General features: G+C 38.9%; 4 protein-coding genes and 2 pseudogenes across 5 annotated transcripts; 4 read left to right on the forward strand and 2 right to left on the reverse strand.

Moving 5' to 3' along the window:
• The first annotated feature begins 2,388 nt into the window (after positions 1-2,388).
• LOC137028336 (olfactory receptor 13C2-like) lies at positions 2,389-3,299 on the forward strand (annotated as a pseudogene).
• Positions 3,300-3,574: 275 nt separating this feature from the next.
• Positions 3,575-4,699, forward strand: LOC137028337 (olfactory receptor 1468-like). The gene is made up of 2 exons (XM_067397098.1): positions 3,575-3,611; positions 3,699-4,699. The coding sequence occupies exons 1-2, from the start codon at positions 3,575-3,577 to the stop codon at positions 4,697-4,699; spliced, it is 1,038 nt and encodes a 345-aa protein (XP_067253199.1).
• Positions 4,700-12,932: 8,233 nt separating this feature from the next.
• Positions 12,933-13,848, forward strand: LOC137028338 (olfactory receptor 13C2-like; annotated as a pseudogene).
• Positions 13,849-14,360: 512 nt separating this feature from the next.
• LOC137029570 (olfactory receptor 1468-like) lies at positions 14,361-15,272 on the forward strand. Its single transcript, XM_067399181.1, has one exon. It carries the CDS (start codon positions 14,361-14,363, stop codon positions 15,270-15,272), a length of 912 nt encoding a protein of 303 aa, XP_067255282.1.
• Positions 15,273-15,761: 489 nt separating this feature from the next.
• On the reverse strand, positions 15,762-16,932 carry coa4 (cytochrome c oxidase assembly factor 4 homolog). 2 transcript variants are annotated; one of them, XM_067399184.1, is made up of 2 exons: positions 16,755-16,894; positions 15,762-16,673 (listed from the first exon to the last, which is right to left on the reverse strand). In XM_067399184.1, the coding sequence occupies exon 2, from the start codon at positions 16,670-16,672 to the stop codon at positions 16,418-16,420; it is 255 nt and encodes an 84-aa protein (XP_067255285.1). In that variant the 5' UTR covers position 16,673; positions 16,755-16,894; the 3' UTR covers positions 15,762-16,417. The 2 variants fall into 2 exon arrangements, with proteins under 2 accessions (XP_067255285.1, XP_067255284.1); XM_067399183.1 differs by having other exon boundaries at positions 15,767-16,673; positions 16,843-16,932.
• A 1,130-nt stretch (positions 16,933-18,062) lies between these two features.
• On the reverse strand, positions 18,063-19,106 carry LOC137029571 (olfactory receptor 2A12-like). The gene has a single exon (XM_067399182.1). The coding sequence runs from the start codon at positions 19,041-19,043 to the stop codon at positions 18,063-18,065; it is 981 nt and encodes a 326-aa protein (XP_067255283.1). The 5' UTR covers positions 19,044-19,106.
• Between the last annotated feature and the right edge of the window lie 7,230 nt (positions 19,107-26,336).

Here is a 26,336-nt window from a genome sequence, read left to right on the forward strand (position 1 = left end):
TGAGGATGAGTAAATGATGACAGAGTTTTCATTTTTGGGTGAACTATTCCTTTAAGTTGAATACCAAAGCCATCTGATTTCCTTTTTTTGTTCCTGCAACACAAAATGTCATATTAGCATAAATAGAAAAAAGGTGAATAAAAGTAAATGGGGGCTCATTGGAAAAAAAGAAAGTCATAATGTTTGAAAAAACATGAAGGTGAATAAATGATGGCAGAATTTTCATTTCACATCTCCATGCAAAAGGGTATAAATATCATAAATTGTACTATCATGTAAATATGCACATTTATGTATTATAAAAATTTCAATAAATATAACATTTTAATAAACATATATAAAAAAAAAAAATCAATGCAAATAATACATTTAAGGTCCAATGAAGTAACTTAAAACAATTTGAAAAACTAAAAAGCCTCAAGATACATTAATGTTAGATAATTTGTTTCCCACATAGGCCAAATATGAAATGTAGTCCTCAGACAGCAGTATCTATAGTATGAGAAGTAAAATATAAAGGAACTCCCATTGAAGCTATAAAAAAGGATATTTAACCATATGAGTATTTATTGGGACTAATTATGAAATCACAGTTAGAAAAAAAAAAAAAGATTTTATATTTTACATATATTGAAAGCTGCAGTCCGTAACTTTTTTTTGCTTAAAAATGATCCAAAATCAATTTTTGAGCAAGTACATAACCAGCCAGTGTTCAAAACTAACTCATTATCTTGTCTCAATTCACAACGGTAAGCTTGTAATAATGTTTTATAATAAGAGCGACATGGTGGATTTCTGCGGGAAATTCGAGCATGCAGCAGTTCGTCTGTGCGTCATTACGTCACGTCCGTAAACAGAAAGGAAGGAGTCCTGTCCAAGCTAGTCGGTTTTATCATGTGAGGATGCTGCTTGTAGCAGATCATTTATAGCCTGTTCTCACAGCAGCTGATATAATTAAACTTATCATTTTGATGGTGGATTGTAATCCAGAAAGATCCAAATGACAATCATCAGTGACAACAGGAGATTCACTCGTAGTCAAAAAGCAAAAGACTTTGGACTGTTGAGTGGCTACAGAAATTGAAATCTATAGGTAACGCTAATATACACATAGTCATAGTAATGCTGATGTTGTTAACATTAACGATTTGAGACCAAAGTATAACAGTAATAATAATTTGCATGGTTTGACGTGATCCGAGCTAAGCGATCGTTAGATTTAATCATCATTGGCAGTGCGATTTATTGTAGGCCTAATGCTTTTTTCCTCAGTTGGTCAGAACAAAAGTGGCAGAAATATTACTTACTTCCTCAGATTATGTTTTCCAGTGAAAATTCTTATATTGGTCATACTTTCAAGACGTAGAATCTGTCTTTTTTATAGACCTATAACTTGGTAAATAAGACAATGTGCACAGCCGTATATTGTGCCATCATCAGCCTATTTCATGTCATGGTTTCTTAGGCCTTGATATTAGAGGTAGGCCTGCTGCCTTAAGCAAATAGATCTCTATTAATTCATGTGCATTCATGCTCTTGTTTTCTTCATAGAAAGATGGCAGTGACGCACAAAGAAAATAGGTTATAAAACTAGAAATTGTAATACATAAGCACACAAAAAATTCCTGTGCGCATGTGAATAGTTTCTCAAGGGCACAATAAAGTTTCTTGTGTGTGTGCAAAAGTCTGTTGTCAGGATTATGTCTGTTTTGAGTTTGTTTTTGATCTGTTTTCATGCATTTTCCCTTCAGTTTCATAGTCAGTTTTCAAGTTTGTTAATTGTTTCAGTTGTCTTTGTGTGCCTGCCTGTTTGTCTCCTTGGTTACTGATTAATTAGTGTCTTCAGTTCAGGTGTGTCTTGTTAATTTAGTCTTGTAAACACCTCTGTTTACTGTGTATTTAAGCCTTCAGTTTCTGTCTGTCCTTTGTTTAGCTTTGTTAATGTTACAGTGTGTTTGTAGTTGCTTTCCTGGTGATTTTCGCTGTTCCTTGTTCAGATTACTCCATTAAATGTTCTTGAAGATATCTGCTTTGTTGTGTGTTTCGTGACATCTGTATGTTGTCATAAATGAAAATAAATAAATAAATAAATAAATAATGGCAACACATCCATGAGAAATAAAAATACATTAACTATCCTTATCATTACTGTCAGTTCTGTGCTTTGATTGGCTAGATGACACGGTCACAGTCAGTGATAGGCTGAAGAGACTGACACTTCTTTATTCAGTATATAATGTATCAGGGAAAGTCTGCAGCCTGAGCAAACCTCACTAAGATCTTACTGTAAGTATATCATATTCATTAGTCATTCTTTTTCTTTTTTTAATTATTATAGAAACTGTAAACCTACTTTTCTTCCTGGACAGGATGAAAAAGCATTTGAACATGATTCAAGAGATCACTGGAAACAGGAATATTTCCTTCCTATCTGCTGGATTCTCTGGTATACCTCACATGAGATACTATTACATATTCCTGTTTATTGCCTACTTTATTTCTTTTCTAGGAAACTCCTGCCACATGTTTATTATCATTACAGACAGAAATCTTCACACTCCTAAATATATCGCTGTCTTTAATTTATCACTGACAGACATTTGTGAGAGTACCGCTGTGATCCCTCAGCTACTGGATGCATTTTTGTTTGGGAATCATCTGATCTTGTATGGATTGTGCATATCCAGTATGTTATTTGTTTCAGTACAGTCACTGACTCTCACTATTTTGTCTCTTGACAGATTAGTAGCTATTTGTTTACCTCTTATGTATCATGTGACTGTGACCCATAGATCAATGCTTGTTATGATTGGTGCTTCATGGACACTGGCACTGATGCAAACAATCACTGCAGCAGTTTTCATGACTAGACTTAGAGCTAGTGTCATAATCATAAACCCGTTTCTGAAATCGCGGGTATGTTTTCTTAAGCTATGTCATCATGAGTGTTCTGTTTCAGGTGATCATCATGTTTCCAGTATTTTTTATTATCTTTTCATATACATGTATAGCTGTAACATTGTTCAGAATCACAACCCCACAAGACCGTCAAGGAGCCGCAAAAACATGTACTGCTCATTTAATATTAGTAGCTGTATTTTATATCTGCCTAACATATGTCTTTCAGGTCTTTGTAAGCATCAGCTCTACAGTAATTATTCTTTCTCTGACCTCTGCACTTTCTCAAATGCTTAACCCTATAATCTACACATTTATGACAGAGGATGGTGTCTGTGAAAAGGCTTGTCAAAAAAAGAATCATGTTTTCATCTAAAATACCAACTGTGTTCAAGTTATAGTAAGAGCAGCTGTGTAGTTTTTTGTTTTGTTTATTTTTGTCTCAGTACATTTTGAATAATTATCATAAAAGTGAACAATGTATATTACAGAATGTTATAGAATTACTAAATGTGAATCAGTGTTTGTTTTGTTACTTGAAGCATAAATTGTTAGTGCAACATCTTTAATATTGTGCTCGTTTGATTTTCTAAACATAAATTCTTCCCATATTCATTTGTATTGTAATGTTTACACACACTGTACTGTATTTATTCATTAAAACTGTTTATGGAGGATGGTCTATAAAGACAAGGGTTATTCCATGAATCGTGGTGCCAAGCAATACTGACAAATACACTGAAATCATTATTTGATATTCTGTTAATGAGTGCATATCTAAAAACAGTTCTTTATCACAGGTAACACAACATTCCAGACAACAGGTGACTTGAGCTCCACACAGTCAAACTCCTCTGCAAATGTGACCTTTGTTCGTCCTGCAACATTTTTCATCAGTGGCTTTTCTAATATGCCACATGCAAAATACTACTATATGTTCTTGTCTTTGGTGTATGTTGTGACTGTTTTAGGGAATTCATTTATCATGTGTACCATTTATTTGGCCCGCAGACTTCACACAGCCAAATACATTGTTGTTTTCCATCTGGCCCTTTCTGATCTGTGTGGAAGTTCGACTTTGATTCCAAAGCTCATTGAGACATTTTTATTGGAGCATCAGGACATCTCATATGAAGCGTGTTTGGCATATATGTTTTTTGTGTATCATTTCATGAATTTGCAGTCTTTGACACTACTTGTCTTGTCTTATGACAGACTGGTTGCTATTTGTTTTCCTCTACGGTATCATGCCATTGTAACCAAAACAGCCATGTTTCTGATCATAGGTGTTATGTGGACCCTTTCTGTGACTTTTATTGCTTTACTGGTGAGTTTGATAACAAGACTCTCTTTTTGTAGCTCAACTGTAGTCAATAGTTATTTTTGTGAACACGGCCCTCTCTATAGACTATCTTGTAATGATAATGTCATAAATTTGATCATGGCAAATATTTGCTTTGGTCTCCTGGTATGTATGCCACTGATATTAATAATAATCTCATATTTCTGCATTGCTCTGGCTTTGCTTAAGATTGCTCATGGTGCTGAACGGAATAAAGCCATGAAAACCTGCACCTCACATCTCATGTTGGTGGCAATCAGTTATGTCCCACTTTTAGGTACTAATATTGCAGCTTTAGCAACATTCATCCATCCAAACGCACGGATAATTAACAATTCCTTAACCCAGACAATACCACCCATGCTGAATCCCATCATATACACTCTAAAGTCAGAGGAGGTCATGCAATCTATAAAACAACTGTACAAACGAAGCAAGGTGAATATACTACAGAAATAAAGGTTAAATCCAAAGAGTGATAAATACAGTTTGCTGTTAGTTGATTTTGTTAATTTGCATTGATGTATCTGTACTTGTGTGTTGACAATGAATATCTGGTTAGATATTTTGTATGATGAGAGCATTCAACATAATATTTAATTCACCAGGATTGACTTACAGCCTTCTCATATGTGATAAATAAATTATTTAAAATATTTATGAGGTCACAGAATTTAAAATTTATGTCATGAGCAGACCAAAAATGAAATAAATAAACTTCAATTTATTTTGTTGAAAATGATTGAAATGTTTGTTTGTAGTGCAACAAAGGTTTCTATGCCATGCGTGCAGATTTGATTTTTTTTTTTTTTTTTTATACTATGGACGTCAATGTGGATTCACAACTGTTTGGTTACCCATATTCCCCATATATATCTTTATTTGTGTTCAGCAGCATGAAATTCATACAGGTTTGGAACAACCTGAGGATGAGTGACAGAGTTTTCATTTTTGGGTGAACTGTTCCTTTAAGTTGTATACCAAAGCCATTTGACTTTCTTTTATTATTCCTGCAATACAAAATGTCATATTAGCATAAATGTAAAAACGGTGAATAAAAGTGAATGGGGTTCACTGGAAAAAAAGAAAGTCATAATGTTTGAAAGACATGAATTTTCATTTCACATCTCCATGCAAAAGGGTATAAATATTATAAATTGTTGATTACATGTTCCCACGTAGGCCAAATATTTAACCAAGGATATTTAACCATAAGGGTATTTAATGGGACTAATTATGAAATCACAGTTAGAAAAAAAAAGACTTTATATTTTACATATATTTAAGACTAAAATCATTTTAATTTATTTTATTAGTTTTACAACAACTAACAAAATTAGTTTTCTACATCTGACCTTTGACCTTTTTTAGGGTTTCATCATTTATAATTGACATTAGGGTAAATTATTTTTGGCAAATTGTCTGAAACTTCACACACATTCTAATGCATTTTCACTATCTGAAAAGCAGTTAAAAGGTCTTAGTGTTTCAAAAAACATTAAAAAGCTTTATTAACATTCAATTTCATATTGTGTTACTAAATTCCATTTTGAACTCACATATGAAAATGTCAAAAACTTCATGAATTCAGATGCAACTTCACTGCCTGAAAAATTGAAACAATTCTTAGTGTTTCAAAAAAAAAAAAAAAAAAAAATGAAAACAATATTTTACGTTGTTTCTTTCTTGGAAGTTTAAATCAATGATTGTAGCACAAGTTTAAATCATCAAGACTTTTTCAGTGTAGCCCACACTTTCCACATATAACTCAATTTTGACCTGTCATTTTGATCAGTCATTTTTGGAGCATCCCTGATTGCAGGTGAAGTGAGGCCAATAGGCAGTGGCATCTTTCCTGACCTTTGGTTGTAGTGTGGATTACATCTTCCAAACTGGCATAGGATAATGTACCAAAATGCCTGACTTCAACAACAATCTATGACTTATAATCTTCATCTCTGCCATCACACTCACTGCTTCTATCTTCCTTGATCCTCAACTTCTCTTACTGTGGCCTTATTTTCTGATGCACTGCAGTCACTATCATCAATACTTTCAGGAAAAGGTAGTTTTTCCTTTCTGTCTTCTATAAACTTACTAACATCAACCTAAAACACATGCAAACATACTTATAATCTGTATATTATAAGTATAATCTGTCTGCCAGTAATGAACAATAGTGCAGCTAAAAAATCTATACTCTAAAAGGACTTTGTCATTTAAGCATAAACACATACATTTTTTTGGTGTGTGAGTTATTGAATGTACAAAATGTGCATTAATAATGACCTAAAATTTTAGAAAACACATTTGGATGTACAATTGTATATTTTTTAATCAAATGTATATGTATTTCCTAGTCTAAAATGACCTCAAAATGGATCCTTGATAGCATGTGACCTCCTTCACTTCCCTGTTGCCAAAAATGTCAAGCACATGGCACATAGATTTTAATTTTATTGGCTGAAGGGGATGTCATATGATAATAATACAATGTAATTGTTTGGTTGAATATTATTATTGTATTTTAAATGTGATTTATAAATGACGATACACAATAGAGCATTAAAATGAATGAAGAGGTGCAGGTTGATAAAAAAAAAAAAAAAAAAAAACTGCCCTGATTGTAGTCTGCCCTCCAGCGGCATAACAAACTGTTGTCCATGAATGATGGATTCAGCTTAATGGTGATTTACAGAGGGAAGTTATGTTTCGCCAATGATGTGGCAACTACATTTTACAATACATATGTTTTTAATGCATATTTTGTTAATTGCTTGTATACGGGGCTCCTACGCAGTTTGGAAAAGTATTCAATTTGATTTGAGGAATTTCCAGGTCTGGAAAAGTATGGAAAAAGAAAGCAGAGTATGGAAAAATATTTCCACTTCCAGACTATTGCCCCATATTAATTTTTCTATAATAGAAAATGAATTAAAATAAATTTATCATACAAAAGGTGTGTTTTCATGACAGCTGTTTAAATTCAGAATGCACTTTTTCATTATGCAAAAATGCAGGTTATAAGCGTTTTGGGTTTCTTCTCACAATATTCTTAGCACTGTATTACAGAGCCTCTAAAAGAATCTTTGCAAAAATAATATATCTATATATATATATATATATATATATAGGAAAATAGGACAATGCACACAGCCGCATTGTGCCATCAGCTATTTTGTGTCATGGTTTCTCTGCCACCACAGAGGATGTGTTAAATTGGACATTATAGGCCTTGATGTTAGAGGTAGGCCTGCTGCCTTAAGAAAATAGATCTCTATTAATTCATGTACATCCATGCTCTTGTTTTATGCATAGTAGGATGGCAGTGACGCACAAAGAAAATAGGTTGTAAAACTAGAAATTGTAATGTGTAAGCACACAAAAAATTCCTGTGCACATGTGAATAGTTTCTCAAGGACACAATAAAGTTTCTTGTGTGCATGCAAAAGTCTGAATGTTGTCATAAATTTAAAAAAAAATATTTACAGATGACTTATATACCAAATGTAAAGCTGAAAACAAAGCTGTGTGAACCATTTATGTAAAATATGGTCTGAAAATATACAGAAAGGTTTGGAAATTTGAGTCTGGAAACCCTGTGTATGGAGAAAAACAGTGAATGGCGTAATCCATTTAGTTAGTCATCATTTACTCACTTTGTCATTTCAAACCAATAACAACAACAGAAGCATTGTTACTAGGCTTGTCAAGATCCCAAAAAAAAAAAAAAAAATCCAAGACTTACATATTGATGTTACAACAGAGACGGCACGGAGGCAGATGTAAAAGCAAGTACAGTTGTTTATTGATATCAGCAGAGAGATACGGTGAGTATATGGTAATAGTAGAAGTTTGGTATATTGATAGAAGCAGTGATACTGTCCTTTTGATGACTGCAGATAGAATATGAAAAAGCACGTTGGAGACTGGAGACTGGGAACACTCACACACAGTAGGATCAGCACATGAGGAAGACTGGACACACTGGAGACGTTGGAAGCAGGTAAGTAGAAGATTGGAGTCCTTGAGGGAAGTACACATGGAGCTTTGGTACAAACGAGACCGGACAGTGACTGTGTGTGAGTGTGGGGTTTTTGAGGTGGCGGTAATAGCAGTGCTGATGATGTGCAGGTGGCAGTCATTAGTATTCCGGTGATTGAGTGCGTGGGTAATGGAAGGAGGTGGAACCTGACGTTTCTGTGACAGTACCCCCCCTCCCACGGCCCGCGACGTCGTGGTGGTCGTCCTCTTGGGCGTGGGGCAGATCTGTCAGGGTGGCTGGTGTGGAATGCTTGTAGAAGATTGGGTTTGAGGATATTGTTTCTGGGCACCCATGAGCGCTCCTCGGGGCAGTAGCCCTCCCAGTCGACGAGGTATTCCATTAGACCACCACGGCGCTGGGAGTCCAGTATCTCGCGAACCTCGTAAGAAGCACCGTCGTCCAGGATGAGTGGAAGGGGGGGTTTGGCGGCTGCCACGTCAGGTTCTGTGGAGGGAGAAACAGAAGGGTATTGAGGCTTTAATAGAGAGACATGGAAGGTAGGATGAATTTTGTACTGAGGTGGAAGTTGTAAACGATACGTGACAGGGTTGATCTGTCTGGTGATGTTGAATAGGCCAATGAAGCGAGGACTCAGCTTCTTGCAGGGCAGATGCAGCCTGATGTCCCTGGTTAACAGCCAGACCTTCTGCCCCGGTTGGTAGGACGGGGCATTGGAGCACTGAAGGTCGGCTGTCATCCTGCGTCTGCGCAGGGCTCTCTGCAGTTGATGGTGGGCTGAGTCCCATACCCTCTCGCTCTCCCGGAACCAGTAGTCGACTGCGGGGACACTGGAAGGTTCCCTGTCCCAGGGGAACAGCGGGGATTGGAAACCGAGTACGCATTGGAAGGGTGTTAGACCGGTGGAAGGTTGGTGGAGAGAGTTCTGGGCGTACTTGGCCCAACCCAGATACTGGTTCCAGGAGTTCTGGTGGCCATGACAGAAGGTACGCAGGAAGCGGACAATCTCCTGGATCTTCCGTTCTGTCCGCCCGTTCGTCTGAGGATGGTAGCCGGATGACAGACTGACGGTCACATCCAGGAGCGACAGGAAGGCCTTCCAGACACGGATGAATTGGGGCCCTCGGTCTGATACGATGTCTTCGGGGATTCCATAATATCGGAAGACGTGGTTGAACATGAGCTCGGCTGTAGTTAAGGCGGTAGGTAGACCTCTCAGGGGGATGAGATGGCAGGCCTTGGAGAATCGGTCTACTACTACTAGCACACAGGTGGGACCATCCGATGCCGGGAGATCCGTGATAAAGTCAACCCCCAGGTGTGACCAAGGTCGCTCAGGAACGGGCAGCGGAGAGAGCTTGCCGGCTGGTAGGTGACGAGGGCTCTTGGTGATGGCGCACTCCCTGCAGCCCTGCACGTACCTTCTGACATCCCTGGCCATGTTGGGCCACCCGAAGCGCTCCTTTAGCAGCGAGAGGGTCTGATTGACCCCTGGGTGACCAGTGCCAAGTAATGAGTGAGCAGAGTGTACCAGTGGAGTGCGACGTGTCCGGGTGACGTACTGAAGGCCCTGGGGACAACCCGGCGGAGTGGAGGAGGAGGCATTGGAGGAGGGTAGAGTTTCTTCGGACCATTGGATGGGATTCACAAAGATGGTTTCTGGAAGGATGGTTTCGGGAGATTCATTCTTTTCCTCAGGAGCATGGAGACAGGATAATGCATCAGCTTTTATGTTCTTGGAACTTTTGTGAAATCAAATCTGGAGAAGAACATAGCCCAACGGGCTTGTCGAGGGTTGAGTCTTTTGGCAGCTTTGAGGTATTCCAAGTTCTTGTGGTCTGTGAGTACTTGAAAGGGATGACTGGCGCCCTCCAACCAATGCCTCCACTCCTCCAGCGCTAGCTTGACGGCCAGGAGCTCGCGGTCACCGATGTCGTAGTTGACCTCCGCCGGGTTGAGTTTGTGAGAGAAGAAGGCACATGGATGGAGTCTACTTGGATTCCCCTGCTGCTGTGATAGTACCGCTCCCACTCCTGTGGTGGAAGCGTCCACTTCGACGACAAAGGGCAGGTCAGGGTTCGGGTGGACGAGGAGGGGAGCGGTGGTGAAGGCTTCCTTGAGGGCTTCGAATGTGTTGGTGGCATCTTCGGACCAGGACAGAGACTTGGGCTGATGACGGAGGAGGTTGGTTAGTGGGTGGACAATGGAACTGTAGTTCTTAATGAAACAACAGTAGAAATTGGCGAAGCCGAGGAAGCGTTGGAGTTCTTTGATGGTTGTGGGAGCTGGCCAGGACTTGATGGCTTCTACCTTCCCCTCGTCCATCCGGATGCCACTGTGATCAATGAAGTATCCCAGGAAGTGGACTGAGGGCTGGTGGAAGGAACACTTTTCTGCCTTGAGGAAAAGATGGTACTGCCGTAAGCGTTGGAGGACCTCCGCAACGTGGTGGCGATGTTCGGCCAGGCTCCGGGAGTAATTCAAGATGTCATCAATGTACACGAGTACAAACTTGTGGAGGAACTCCCGGAGCACCTCATGTATAAAATCCTGGAATACGGAGGGGGCGTTGACAAGTCCATAGGGCATGACCAGATATTCATAATGGCCAGTGGGCGTGACGAATGCAGTCTTCCACTCGTCCCCCTTGCGTATCCGGATGAGGTTGTACGCGCTGCGGAGGTCCAGCTTAGTGAACACAGTGGCACCACGGAGATGTTCCAGGGCCGCTGGGACGAGGGGAAGTGGGTACCGGAACTTGACTATTATTTTATTAAGGGAGCGATAATCTATGCAGGGCCGCAAGCTTCCGTCCTTTTTAGCCACAAAGAAGAAACTTGAGGCAGCAGGGGAAGTAGACGGGCGTATATATCCTTGGTTAAGGGCCTTTTCAATGTATTCTTCCATGGCCTTCTCCTCCGGCACTGACAAGGGGTAGATCCTTCCCCTAGGCACTGGTTCACCCGGTAACAGATCTATAGCACAGTCCCATGGCCAGTGTGGAGGAAGCTTGGAGGCGCGTTGCGGGCAGAAGACGTCGCTGAAGGGGGCGTAACAGGATGGAATAACGGTGGAGCGTTTCTCTAGGGGTCTTTCAATGGAAGTAGTACAGATGGAGATCTTCTTGGAGCTTGGAGACTTGGGAACTGGAAGTTCAGAGTAGCAACTGGAAAAACAGCATTCGCCCCACTTCAGGATCTCGCCAGGAGATGGTGGGGCTGTGCCTAGAACCACGTCAGCGGTGGAATCCTCCAGAACCAGCAAATGGATGTCTTCAACGTGTAGTATACCCACACGAAGTTGAAGGGGTCCCACACAACGGCTGATCCTCTTCCTGCTCAGGGGTTTGCCCATGATGGAGTGGACTTGGTAGATGGTCGGAGAGGGCGAGGTTTTGAGTTTGAGGTATCGGCAGAGGGAGCCTGAAATTAAGTTTCCTGTTGACCCTGAATCGAGGAGCGCCACCACTGGAACAGATACATTAACAGCAGGTTTACAATAGTTGTGAGTGGTTTCATCTTCTTAATGGAGGGAATGATGGCACTCACCAATGGTCGAGGAGGACGAATTGGGCATGCGGAGATTGCATGCCCTGGAGATCAACAGTACAGTATAAACATAAGTTCAGGGTCAGCCTTCTTTAGCGTTCTGAGGGAGATAGACGGGAATTCTCTATTTGCATGGGTTCGCTGGCTGGTTCTGGGGAGCTGACGGGTTCGGATCGGCGGGAAAAGATGGTGGAGAGTGGCTGGCCCTGGTGCTCATCGAGACACGACTGCATATGAGTGCCTACGCGGATGGCGAGCTGGATGAAGCGTTCGAGGCCGATGGAATCCTCGTATGCAGCGAGATGCAACCGCACTCTGGGTTCCAACCCCTGACGAAAGGAAGTGATGGGGGCTTGTTCGTTCCATCCGCTACTGGCAGCTAGCGTCTGGAACTGCAAGGCATAATCAGTCACTGAATTTGATCCTTGTTTCAAATTATAGAGTTTCTCACCAATAGAAGAGTCAGCCGAGGAGGTTCCAAAGACTTCACGGAAGTGGGTGACAAATGAAGAATATGATTTCACCACGGAACCTTTTTGAGTCCAGAGTGAGTCGGCCCACTGGAGCCCCTTGCCTTGCAGTTGGGAGATTATGAACGCTATTTTAGCCGTGTCGGTGGGGTAGAGATGCGGTTTTTGAGGTGGCGGTAATAGCAGTGCTGATGATGTGCAGGTGGTGGTGATTAGTATTCCAGTGATTGAGTGCAAAGGTAATGGAAGGAGGTGGAACCTGATGTGTCTGTGACAATTCATTGGTAGCAAGAAATATTTTTTTTATAGTTAAAGGCTACATCAGTGTTTACATTTATAGCATTTATCATAAAAAAATAATGACGATACATCCATGAGAAATAAAGATACATTAACTATCCTTATCATTACTGTCAGTGCTGTGCTTTGATTGGCTAGATGACAGCTCTAGAGGTGTGGCGTTGGCTGTCACAGTCAGCGATAGGCTGAAGAGACTGACACTTCTTTATTCAGTATATAATGTATCAGGGAAAGTCTGCAGCCTGGGCAAACCTCACTAAGATCTTACTGTAAGTATATCATATTCATTATTCATTCTTTTTCTTTTTTAATTATTATAGAAACTGTAAACCTACTTTTCTGCCTGGACAGGATGAAAAAAGCATTTGAACATGATTCAAGAGATCACTGGAAACAGGAATATTTCCTTCCTATCTGCTGGATTCTCTGGTATACCTCACATGAGATACTATTACATATTCCTGTTTATTGCCTACTTTATTTCTTTTCTAGGAAACTCCTGCCACATGTTTGTTATCATTATGGCCAGAAATCTTCACACTCCTAAATATATCGCTGTCTTTAATTTATCACTGACAGACATTTGTGAGAGTACCGCTGTGATCCCTCAGCTACTGGATGCATTTTTGTTTGGGAATCATCTGATCTCGTATGGATTGTGCATATCCAGTATGTTATTTGTTTCAGTACAGTCACTGACTCTCACTATTTTGTCTCTTGACAGATTAGTAGCTATTTGTTTACCTCTTATGTATCATGTGACTGTGACCCATAGATCAATGCTTTTTATGATTGGTGCTTCATGGACACTGGCACTGATGCAAACAATCACTGCAGCAGTTTTCATGACTAGACTTAGAGCTAGTGTCATAATCATAAACCCGTTTCTGAAATCGCGGGTATGTTTTCTTAAGCTATGTCATCATGAGTGTTCTGTTTCAGGTGATCATCATGTTTCCAGTATTTTTTATTATCTTTTCATATACATGTATAGCTGTAACATTGTTCAGAATCACAACCCCACAAGACCGTCAAGGAGCCGCAAAAACATGTACTGCTCATTTAATATTAGTAGCTGTATTTTATATCTGCCTAACATATGTCTTTCAGGTCTTTGTAAGCATCAACGCTACAATAATTATTCTTTCTCTGACCTCTGCGCTTTCTCAAATGCTTAACCCTATAATCTACACATTTATGACAGAGGAGTTTATGGCGTTTGTGAAAAGGCTTGTCAAAAAAAGAATCATGTTTTCATCTAAAATACCAACTGTGTTCCAGTTATAGTAAGAGCAGCTGTGTAGTTTTTTGTTTTGTTTATTTTTGTCTCTGTACATTTTGAATAATTATCATAAAAGTGAACAATGTATATTACAGAATGTTATAGAATTACTAAATGTGAATCAGTGTTTGTTTTGTTACTTGAAGCATAAACTGTAAGTGCAACATCTTTAATATTGTGCTCGTTTGATTTTCTAAATATAAAAAGTCTTCCCATATTCATTTGTATTGTAATGTTCACACACACTGTACTGTATTTATTCATTAAAACTGTTTATGGAGGATGGTCTATAAAGACAAGGGTTATTCCATGAATCGTGGTGCCAAGCAATACTGACAAATACATTGAAATCATTATTTTGATATTCTGTTAATGAGTGCATATCTAAAAACAGTTCTTTATCACAGGTAACACAACATTCCAGACAACAGGTGACTTGAGCTCCACACAGTCAAACTCCTCTGCAAGTGTGACCTTTGTTCGTCCTGCAACATTTTTCATCAGTGGCTTTTCTAATATGCCACATGCAAAATATTACTATGTGTTCTTGTCTTTGGTGTATGTTGTGACTGTTTTAGGGAATTCATTTATCATGTGTATCATTTATTTGGCCCGCAGACTTCACACAGCCAAATACATTGCTGTTTTCCACCTGGCCCTTTCTGATCTGTGTGGAAGCTCGGCTTTGATCCCAAAAATCATATACATGTTTTTATTCGATCACCAGGAGATTGCATATGAAGCATGTTTGATGAATATGTTTTTTGTCTTTCATTTCATGAATGTGCAGTCTTTGACACTACTTGCCTTGGCTTATGACAGACTGGTTGCTATTTGTTTTCCTCTAAAGTACCATGCAGTTATTACCAAAACATCCATGTCACTCACCATAGGCAGTATGTGGATTTTTTCCATGTTTTTTTTTGCTGTACTTGTGGGTTTAGTCAACAGACTCTCTTTTTGTAGATCTACTGTGGTCAGTAGTTATTTCTGTGACCATGGCCCTGTCATCAGCCTTTCCTGTAATAGTAATTTCATAAATTATCTCTTGGCATATATTAGCTTTGGTCTCCTGATTTGCATGCCGGTGATGTTGATAACCATCTCATATTGTTGCATTGCTGCAGCATTGCTTAAGATCGCCCATGGTGCTGATCGCATAAAAGCCATGAAAACCTGCACCTCACATCTCATGTTAGTAGCAATTTTTTATCTCCCAATTTTAAGTGTAAATGTTAAATCCATCTCAACGTCTATTGATCAAAACTCCCGGATATTTAACAATTCCCTGACACAAATAATACCACCTATGTTGAATCCCATCATATACACTCTAAAGACAGAGGAGGTCATGCAATCCATAAAAGAAATATACAACCGACGCAAGGTGAACACTATTTTGGAAAGAAATGTGAAACAGAGAAAATAAATACAGGTGCTTGTCCTTTCACATTTTGTCCTTCGGATTTTCATTTGTTTAATGATTAAAAGAAACCTGATACTGTTTGTTATATAAATAAATATTGGACAAGCTATATAGTTTCTCTGTCATTTAAAAATTGATCAGCACTGGCTGGCTTGATGTTTAGATATTAAATAGATGTTTCATGTGTGATTAGAATTTAATGTCACAGTGCTCAAATAAAAATATTTATAAACAGAATAGCCTAGTGAGTTGTAAATTTGGAACTGTGAGGAAAAAAAAAGTCAGAATTGTAAGAAACTCATAACTATGAAATAAAGTCACAATTACCTTTTTTATTTCTCATTTCCAACTAGCAGCACATAACACACAAATCCACTAATAATACTTAGTAATGTACTTGTGGTCCCTCCAAAATTATGTCACTTCCTGCAGGATGATTTCATTAAGAATTAGATTTAAACATATTTAAAAATAAATAAAATGATTAAAAAAAATGTAAAAAAAAAAAAAAAAAAAAAAAAAAAGTCGCCACAAGCTCCAAAAACGGCAACAAAAACTGGTGCAGCCTGGACCACGAAACATAATAAACATGCTCCAGCCAATAACCGACAAGAATGATTTTAAATGCGCATTCATAACTGTTTCAGGAAGCACGAAGGGGAGGGGGAGGGGGAGGAGGAGGAGGGAGGGTCTAGCTAGCCTCTGTTTTGTTTGACAACACTTCGAACGTCAACAGGAAGTTACTCCGCCCAGGATCGCTTGCACCTAATGTCTAGTTTTTAAGTTAAATTAAGTACAGCTATACCTGCTCAAATTAAAGTATTAAAAAAGTTCCATATTCAATTAAACATAATATTGTGATAACAGAAAACTCATATATGCATATTATGAAATTCTGAGTTTATTATTTAAACCAGCATATGAAGACATGTACAAAAGTCTGATTCTAGTGAAAAAGCCTTTGTTTGGCTTCTTTCTTATCATTGTGTAATAAATATGAACATTGAACATACATTAAAATGTACTGCAAACGTACACCTTTCATGAAATATTTCTTTCAATGCATTCCTGAATTTCTTGATACTATGCATTTTGTTATAAAAACGAGATGGATGTTTTATTGTGCAACAGTCTCAGAGGTCTGTACATCAGGCAGATTGTGTAGCTGACGCCCTTTGCTTCAGGAGCTGCTCTTTGCGAGTGTTCTGGTAGGTGGTCATGCACTCCTTAAACTTCTGAACCTCAGTCTGACACTTCCTCCAGTCCTGATGCTCAGCCATACAGTCCTGCAGAGCGTAGTGCAGCTCAGCACAGCCTGTCCTGGAGATCATCCCATCCACTGGATCATCCTCGTCCTCACTCCTGCTCCGGTCGTGAGGGGATGGAGAAGGAGCCGATGCCATACTGTCAAAAAATATCATGTAAAGATGTGTGTGTGTGTGTGTGTGTGATTATATAAATCAAAGAAAATGTATGTAAACAAACCGCTCGTATATATCAGTACGTTATTCGATTTTCTTTCACGTTCGAGTGTAGAAAAACACTTAAAAGTATAATATTTAAATAAACTTGCCTTTGCCGTTTGTAATGATATCAAGAAGGTTTTATAACTTGTCTAGCCGGACACATTTCATATCACGAACAGGAAACGTGTTACATTTTTAAAGGTCCGAGTCCATTCTTCGACGTAAGTAAAATGACAGTACATGTAATTACAATCTTTATCCACAAGATGGCAATGTTATATTAGACAATTGCAATGGGCTGAAGCGCTTGTTCAAGACACTAGGAAATCAAGTCACAATAGTTTTTCTACATATTTCATGCATATGATTTATTTATTTTTCTCAGCTAGCATGTGTTAGGGGACCTTTCAAATGAACCAATGCCGTTTAGAGAGACAGCAGTATCGACCTTGGTGGAGTGGCACTATCTTGGGAGACCAAGCAGCTTTTGATTTTCATCAGACAGGGTAACGACAGATTTAAACATTGCAGTTTTTAAAAAGAAAGACTTTATGTTAGAAACTTTAAGAAGGTTTTATGTGTGTGACATAAAAATACAGAATAAGGTTGATGAGGAATTGAGTTACATGGACAATCAAAAGCCAGTTTTAATCAGATGAACACTGCACTCACATTATTGGCAGCTTTTTTTTCACACGTGTAAACATTTTGTGAATATAAAACATTGTTATCATACTAACTATATGAAGAGTTTCGTTGCAAAACGAGATAAATCCGTTTTTAACATTTTTGTCAAAACATGTTTATTATTATGTTATCATGTTATTATTTTGTTTTATGGTGCTACTTAGCTGTATTTTTCAAGTTATGAAGGTTTAAATCAAAACAAACCAACTGCAGTTGAATTGATATTAATTGGAATGCACAACCAAAAAACAAGATTTTTGAAAAATTAAAAAAAACGGATTTATCTCGTTTTGCAACGAAACTCTTCATATATTATTTCTATCCATTCTTAAATTATTTATGAACTTCAAGAATTTGCGTTGTTTAAAGTAGCAAACAAAAACTGGCTGCATACAGTACAGTATAGAAATCTTCATGATAAGAGAAAACATGGAGATGTGCTCTCTAATGGTGCAAGTTAATCAAGCAAATTAATTTTTACAAGTTACCTGTAGAGCAAATGTAGAAATGGAGATTTAAATCTATTGAAAACAATGGATTTTAAAATAAAAACCAAATAAATCTTGAAGCATGACAGAAAGCCTCCAATATAACATCAATAACATGAATAATCTCACTTGAATTACAATTATGTTCTACATTATTGTGTATTTTTTAGAGGATGAACAGACAATCTGTGGGTTAACAAAGAATAAATCCTGCTTCGAATCTGTTTAGTTTTCAATGAGTAAATTATGGGATTCACACAGGGTGTGATGAGGGACGACAAAGACAAGCACACCGTTCTTACATTTGGGTTTATAATAATTCCAGAAAATCCAAGATTGAAAATGATAAAAATTGGAATGAAGAATATGGCCACTAACATGAGGTGTTCGGTGCACGTGGCCAGTGCCTTATAACGGCTCTGATTATTCTTCATTCTGAATACAGCGATCAATATACCCATGTAAGTAAAGAAAATAAAAGACAAAGGTCCAACAATGAAGAGTATAGTTAAAGCAGTGGCATAATTCCACTGGTGCGTCGTATCGCTGCAAGCAAGTCTTAAAACAGGAGCATTATCGCAAAAATAGCTGTTGAGCTTAAGAGAGCCACAAAATGAGAGGGTCGGGATGGATGAAGCGCCGTAGAGTTCTGTAATAAGAACAAAGATCCAAGCTGAAACAATTATGTAAGCCATTCTGGTGTTTGTGTTTATAGACTCCTGTCTTAAAGGTAAGCAGATCGCAATGAATCTGTCATAAGAAAGAACGCATATGGACAATGACTCAAGGGGTAAAAAAACATAGTAAATGTACATTTGCACAAGGCACAGTTTGAATGGCACAAAATTGTCTAGAACCAGGTAAGTCTTTATCATGCTAGGCACAAGAGAAGTGCTGAGAACAAGATCAACCAAAGCTAGATTACCAACAGCTATGAATTTTGGGACATGCAGTCGGTGGTCATAGAAAATGATGGCGATCAGAAAGAAATTACATATGACTGTGATCACATAAAGCACAGTGAGGAACATGACATAGATATTATTGTAAGGCATTGAACTCAAGGCAACAATGTAAAATCCTGCAGGCTGAATGATGGAGTTGTTGGGGGCAGAATTGCTGGCATTCTGCATGGCCGTCCTTCCTTTAGGGCACAACTTGATTGTGGTGTGCTTTGCTTTCAGTGGATGAAAAACCAGATACCTATGAGAAACAGTCACAAACAGCCAGTGCTTTAAAATTATCCTTCAGCATCTGTGTTATTTGAGGACATAAACCTTTATCAAATTCAGCAACAAGAATGAAAACATAAACATAACATGTTATAATAACTGTCTTTCATATACATACATGTAACAATGTTGTGGTGGTTTGTGGATCATGCAGACCACACTGTTGTCTTCACTGCAGTTTACGCCTTTGCTTCACAGTCTTGGATCACTGTGAATCCTGAATGTTAACTTGATAATCTTTTTTGGCCAATATATTGTCCAATTGTCCTCCAGAGGTGTCATTAAAGTGTAATAGTCTTGAGAGAAAAGACATTCATTAGTGGTTTTTGCTTCACTAATGTGAGATTATTGATGGTATAACTAATTGCCTTAAGAGTCACTAATTAATCTGTTTTTGTGTTCATTTTTGTAACAACAATAAAATTTCCCATGTGGGATGATGCAAAGATGGCATTATGAAAAAAAATGTATATCAAAAACTTTAAATTTAAAATGAAAAACTATACATTTTTTCTGAAACAACTTTTTGATTTAATTTATATTATGAAATGAATAAATAAATAAATATGTTCAAAGTGTTCTTTTGGTCTTTCCATTTACTGTATCAAAGAATCCTGAAAAAATATATATCATGGTTTCCACAAAGATATTAAACAGCTGTATTCAACATTAATAACAATAAATAAACAATAAAAGCGCTTCTGCAGTGCAGCGTTTTTTTCCGTTGAGACGTTTTGTTGCTATGATACGGAATATCCATGGCACTATTACTTATAACTGATTTTGCATGTAATTTGTTTCAGACTAAAAATGTTGACACAATGTGGAATTACTTGCTATGTATGTTCGGAGACCAGCAATATTAATTTCTCATCCATTTTGTTTCATTCTCTGTTTGTTGATGTTGCCGTACAGCAAGAATGTGACAGTTGGTCGGAGTTGTATTTGTCCCACCCCTCCATCACTCTGATTGGATAGCTGGCTAAAAAGTGACAGTGATGAGCGCAGCGTTTTACTCAAAGTTGAACATTCTTCAACTCGAGGCGACCAGTAAAAAATGCCCAGCTCTCAGCGCTTAAGCGTGAAAAAGACGCTCAGAGCCTCGTTACGCTCCTGGCGTTTAAAAAATGCGGCGTTCCCATTGAAAACAATTGAAAAAGTACGCTTAGGTGGACACGCGGCCTTAGGAGTGTGTTTATGGGAATTTTTGACAATTTGTCTAGAAGCGCATTTGTGAGGTCAGGCACTGATGTTGGCGAGAAGTCCTGGCTCGCAGTCTCTGCTCTAATTCATCCCAAAGGTGTTCTATCAGGTTAAGGTCAGGACTCTGTACAGTTAAGTTCTTCCACACCAAACTCGGAACAGGAAGGGGCCATCCCCAAACTGTTCCCACAAAGTTGGGAGCATGAAATTGTCCAAAATGTCTTGGTATGCTGAAGCATTAAGAGTTCCTTTCACTGAAACTAAGGGGCTGAGCCCAACCCCTGAAAAACAACCCCACACCATTATCCCCCTTCCAACAACACTTTACACTTGGCACAATGCAGTCAGTCAAGTACCTTTTCCAGACAGCTAACAAACCCAGACTTGTGCATCAGATTGCCAGACAGAGAAGCGTGATTCGTCACTCTAGAGAACACATCTCCACTGCTCTAGAGTCCAGTGGCGGCGTGCTTTACACCACTGCATCCAAGGCTTTGCATTGCACTTGGTGATGTAAGGCTTGGATGCAGCTGCTCGGCCATGGAAACCCATTCCATGAAGCTCTCTATGCATCAAGTTAATCTTGCTAATCACAAACAGTTCACCGTGGAACATTTAGTAGTGAGGAAATTTCACAAATGGACTTATTGCACAAGTGGCAGCCTATCACGGTACCATGCTTGAATTCACTGAGATCCTGAGAGTGACCGATTCGTCCACCAATTTGTAGAAGCAGTCTGCATGCCTAGGTGCTTGATTTTATACACCTGTGGCCATGGAAGTGATTGGAACACCTGAATTCAGTGATTTGGAGGGGTGTACCAATACTTTTGGCAATATAGTGTATATACGTTAGGGGCGGCCAGCATGGGTACCCGAGGAGCTAACTGTCACGTTGGAGTCTCTAGAGGCCTTTGTACAGTGGTGTCAGGCAGCCTGCATGTACACATCTTATCAATAGCGCATGAGGGGCACTTGGGTATTGTAAAGCTCAGGCAAAGATGCCAGGACCTGGTCTGGTGGCCAGGCATTGAAGGACTGGTCAGAGACTGTGAACCGTGTTTTCTCAGTGGAAAGACTGGACAACCAGTTTCACCACCTTTGCAGCCTGTTCCATGGCTATCTCATCCATGGGAGCACCTTCAGCACATTTATGGCCATGGCATCCCCCACCATCAGCACTTTCTGGTGGTCATGATTGATCTCCATTCTAAATGGCCTGAGTTAATACCAGCCAGGACAGTGACAACACAGACCATCACACAGATACTGGAGAGTCTGTTTGCTCACTGGGGCATGCCCAATGCCATCACCACTGACCATGGACTGCAGTTTACCTCTGCAGACTTCTCCACCTTTCTCTGCAGTAAAGGAATTAAGCATTTCCATGCCACACTCCACCATCCCCAGTCAAATGGTGGGGTTGAAAGATTCAATCACAGCCTTAAGAATGGCATTCATGCCAATCTGGCCCAGGGGGTACACATTCCCACCAGCACTCAACTTAACGCTGATGCATTACAGAGCTACCCAGCACACCACCAAGCAGGCCTCTCCTGCTCTGCTCATGCTTGGCCGAGAAATGGAATTGCCATTGAACAGACTCAGACCACAAGAATTGTCAGCTGCAGCAGCAGGTGGCACCGGGGCAACAGCCAAAGCTGCTGTAACTTCAAACCAGAGGCGAATTAAGGACAACTATGACGGAAGACACAAGGCCAAACCCAGTAAGATAACAGTTCTAGACTGGGTTCGGGTCCGGAGAACCCACTGTAGCAACAAAATTATATTGTTTTTGGTCCAAACCCCTCCAGGTGGATTGTCAGTTAGGGCCCGCCACAGTCTTGTTGAGCGAGCCCTGGCAGGCATGCTAGAAGACTGCGGATAGTCAAACAAGTGCCCACAGGCGAGAGAGCCTAGTGGAGGATCAACACAGAGCACGGCTTTTTGCGCCACCATCACTGAGGCCAATTTCCAAAAATATAACTTTTTTCTTTCTTATTAAAAAACTAACAAGCAAGCCCAGCCCAGGACAAAACGTAATGCAAAAGTAACATAACACATTACTTACCATAAAAAGTAAGGGAATTATTTATTATTTTAGGTAGTAATGCAATATTATAATGCATTACCTTTAAAAGCAACTTTCTCCAACACTGTTTAGAACAAAATGCAGTCAGAAAATCCCATTGTACACGCTTCCATTTCTGACACATACTGTATGAAGAAATTACAACCCAAAGGGAGAAATACACACTCATAAACAACCTTATGACTCCCAAACTGTCTCTAAATAAAGACAACATTGACAAAGTGACTAATTTGTTTCTTATTAAGGCAATTCTAAGATAGAAACAAACCAGGTCTAGTCTGTAGGAATGATTTCTGCCCTAATTATCTCATCTCATGAGGGTAAGAGGTAATGACCTTACCTCTTAACCTAACCTGCAATGTAAACATGTTTGTCCTCAGAGCGAGCTAATTGATCTCCCAATAGGGCTGTCGCGATAACCGCAATTTCGTAATACCGCGCTTTTTACGAGCCAACCGCAGAACACTGCAAAAACCGCAGCAACCGCGATATTTGCATGTTTTCTATTTTTTGAAAGGCTATGTCCTTCTCGTTTTACACTTCATACATGTGTACTAAATATTAAATAAGGTAATAATGATAGCATAATGTGTACCATGGTGATTTGTACAGAGGCTCCGTAGATTTGCACTAAACAAGCCTAAACAGACAGTGAATGTGAGAGAGATCGACTGAGCGCGTGCGATTACCTGCGTCTGTCCTTCAGGCCGAGATATATTCGTGAAAAAAAGTTGTCGTGTCCAAGGATAGCGAAATCTCTGCCTTAGCATCGAAGCATTACTGGTCAGCTGAGCCTTATAAAGTGGCGCTCAACGTTAAAATGATTTCAACAGCTTGTTTCATTTCATCTCTCTTGGAATGAATCTGCGTTTTTGAACGTGCAGTTGAATGAACGGTTTAAAGACTCAAAAACAGTCCCTTGCCGCCACCTTGTGTCATAACAATGTAACTGCACTGACTGACAGCCCGTCTAGAACGCGCAGAGATGAGTAACGTTAGTTCTGCTTATACTCTTGAAATATCAGCAGAAAGTCTTGTTTAGTCAGATTCGATGATCGGAACTAACTATTATACATAGGCTACAACAGCTCTACCATCTTATTGTCAGGTTTATGTTCTGTTTTGTAGACCCTTATTTTGACATTCTCTTTACTTCAATGTTCTTTTTAGTTTCGTTATTGAATATGATCGATCTCTCTCTCTCTCTCTCTCTCTCTCTCATATATATATATATATATATATATATATATATGGCGGTAATACCGCATATCGCGCTATTGAGCCACTCAAAAATACCGCAAGGGAAATTCCTTAACCGCGACAGCCCTATCTCCCAAACTCAAAAAGACATCATAATACTCTCAAAACATAAATGAAAAAAAGAAGAGGAAGAAGAAAAAATTAGAGACAAAGCCATTGATTATTAACGAGAAGATTTATTTAGTTTAGGATAAGGAAATTAAAATGGTCAACTAGGCCACCCTAGATTTGGTATTTATTTGTTCATTAACACTGATCATTTTCATCAGATAGATATGAGTTTATCTCTATTGAAATTATTGAGAGTTGACTGCAGTGATGTATGGCAAGATAAAAATCAGATGTGAATATTAACTACACCATGTTGCTTTAAATGACTCGAGTGCATCATCTTCTTGCCACCTGGATTTTGCTTTGATTGAAGCTCCAGGAAGACAGCCAACTGACAACAGCCTTCAATATCTGTCAATGCCTTCAAATATCTCTTGTTTGATAGCTGCTTTTGCCTCATGATTGCTGATTAAATTATTGCTTTATCAACTGATATACACATTCCTGTTATAAAAGACAAATATTTATATTTCACCACTTTGTCTGGGTTATTTAATGAGCAAAGTCAGGTATAATATAGCAAAGGGATATGGATATATTTGGATGCACACGTTTTATGAGTAAGATGCATCCCATTTCAGAGGCTCCATTCAAAGGCACGACAAAGGCTGTCCTAATTCAAAGACTACTTTAAATGTGGCCTCCAAATCAAATGTGCGTACTTCTTTCCATGGACCGTGATGGATAGAACTAGTAAACTATACTGTAGAACTAAATATCACAGCCTAGCTTATCCCAAGAATCATTGCGTGCCTGTGACGACTGAATTTTTTTTAAAGAAAATGCAAATTACATTTGAAATGTATGTAAGTATTGGGTTATACCTTACTCAAATATCTAATGATATAAATGTAAAACAAAAAACACACACACAAAAAAAAAAAAAACACTTGAAAGGTGTTTAAATGTTGACATCCTACCAAGATGCTCTTTTATAGATAGCTTATACTCTTTATCATTTATACAAATAGACCAAGGTGAACATATTTCAACAGGTTGTGAAAACTGTTTTGTTTTCAGAAATTTTCTAAAAAGAGGAAGCTACAAGATCAATCAGGTTAAACAATCCCATTGCAATAGCTCAACTGCACTTTTCCAGACTCTTGAGAATCAGTATTTAAAAACAGCATTCTATAAACAGACATGTCTACGACCTCTAAATTACATTGTAAACATGATATTAGGTCAATGCAGTCCATAATCAACCTGTTTTATTGAAAATAATAAAGTTTGAAGTCACTGTTATGAAGACAAGTGTTTGTTTAGTTGGGCTCTTGACGCTTGAATTTCAGTTTTTCTCTGACTGCTGTAAGTACATTATGTTTCTGAAGTACATTATAGCAAAACATGATAGCATTATAGCAAAAGAAGTTTTGGTCAGATGAAGTTAGTTATTTATTGATGTTGATTCAGTCATCATTTAGTGGCCTGATTCACTGATCTCATCCAGAGTCTGATCTATAAGCGATATCGAGAGCTAATCCGTGCGTTTCATGTTTATTCTGAACTTGCCTTTGCTGTTTGTGAAGATATTAAGAATTTACTTCAAGAAGGTTTTTATAACTTGTCCAGAGCAACTGCTCTCTCTGAACTTGTCTAGCCGGGCACATTTCATTTCATGAACAGAAAACTTGTTAAATTTTAAAGGTCCATTTTAAAGGAGTACATTCATCGACATAAGTAGCCTGCTGAAAAATCCAGCTAAAACCAGCCTAAACTGGTCAGACTGGTTTTAGCTGGTGTCCCAGCCTGGTCATAGCTTATGAGGGGTATAGCTTTAGAGGGGTTTTGGTTAGCTAGGAGACTGAGAGGCTGGGAGACCAGCTTAAACCAGCTGAACACCAGCTAACCCAGGCTGGGAGACCAGCTACTTCCAGCTTAAACCAGCTAAGACCAACCAACCAGTTTAGGTTGGTTTTAGCTGGATTTTTCAACAGGGTAAAATGAAAGTGTGTAATTACAATTTCTATCCACAAGATGGCAATGTTATATCAGACACATTTAGTAAATCAAGTCATAGTATTTCTACATATTTCATGCATATGCTTTATTTTTGTCTTTTGAGTAGGTAAACCTGGCCCCACCTTTGGAGACCAAGCAGCTTTTGATTTTAGACATATCTACTGTAAGATACAGGGTGTTTAAATGTGTTACATTTTTAAAGGTCCGAGTCCATTCATCGATGTAAGTAAAATGACAGTACATGTAATTACAATCTTTATCCACAAGATGGCAATGTTATATTAGACAATTGCAATGGGCTGGAGCGCTTGTTCAAGACACATTTAGGAAATCAAGTCAAAATAGTTTTTCTACATATTTCATGCATATGATTTATTTATTTTTCTCAGCTAGCATGTGTTAGGGGACCTTTCAAATGAACCAATGCTGTTTAGAGAGACAGCAGTTTCGACAGTGATGGAGTGGCACTAGATTTGGAGACCAAGCAGCTTTTGATTTTCTTCAGAGACATATCTACTGTAAGACACAGGGTAACGACAGTTTTAAACAGGGCAGTTATTAAAAAT

Source organism: Chanodichthys erythropterus, chromosome 10 (assembly GCF_024489055.1).
Source record: "Chanodichthys erythropterus isolate Z2021 chromosome 10, ASM2448905v1, whole genome shotgun sequence".
NCBI lineage: Eukaryota > Metazoa > Chordata > Actinopteri > Cypriniformes > Xenocyprididae > Chanodichthys > Chanodichthys erythropterus.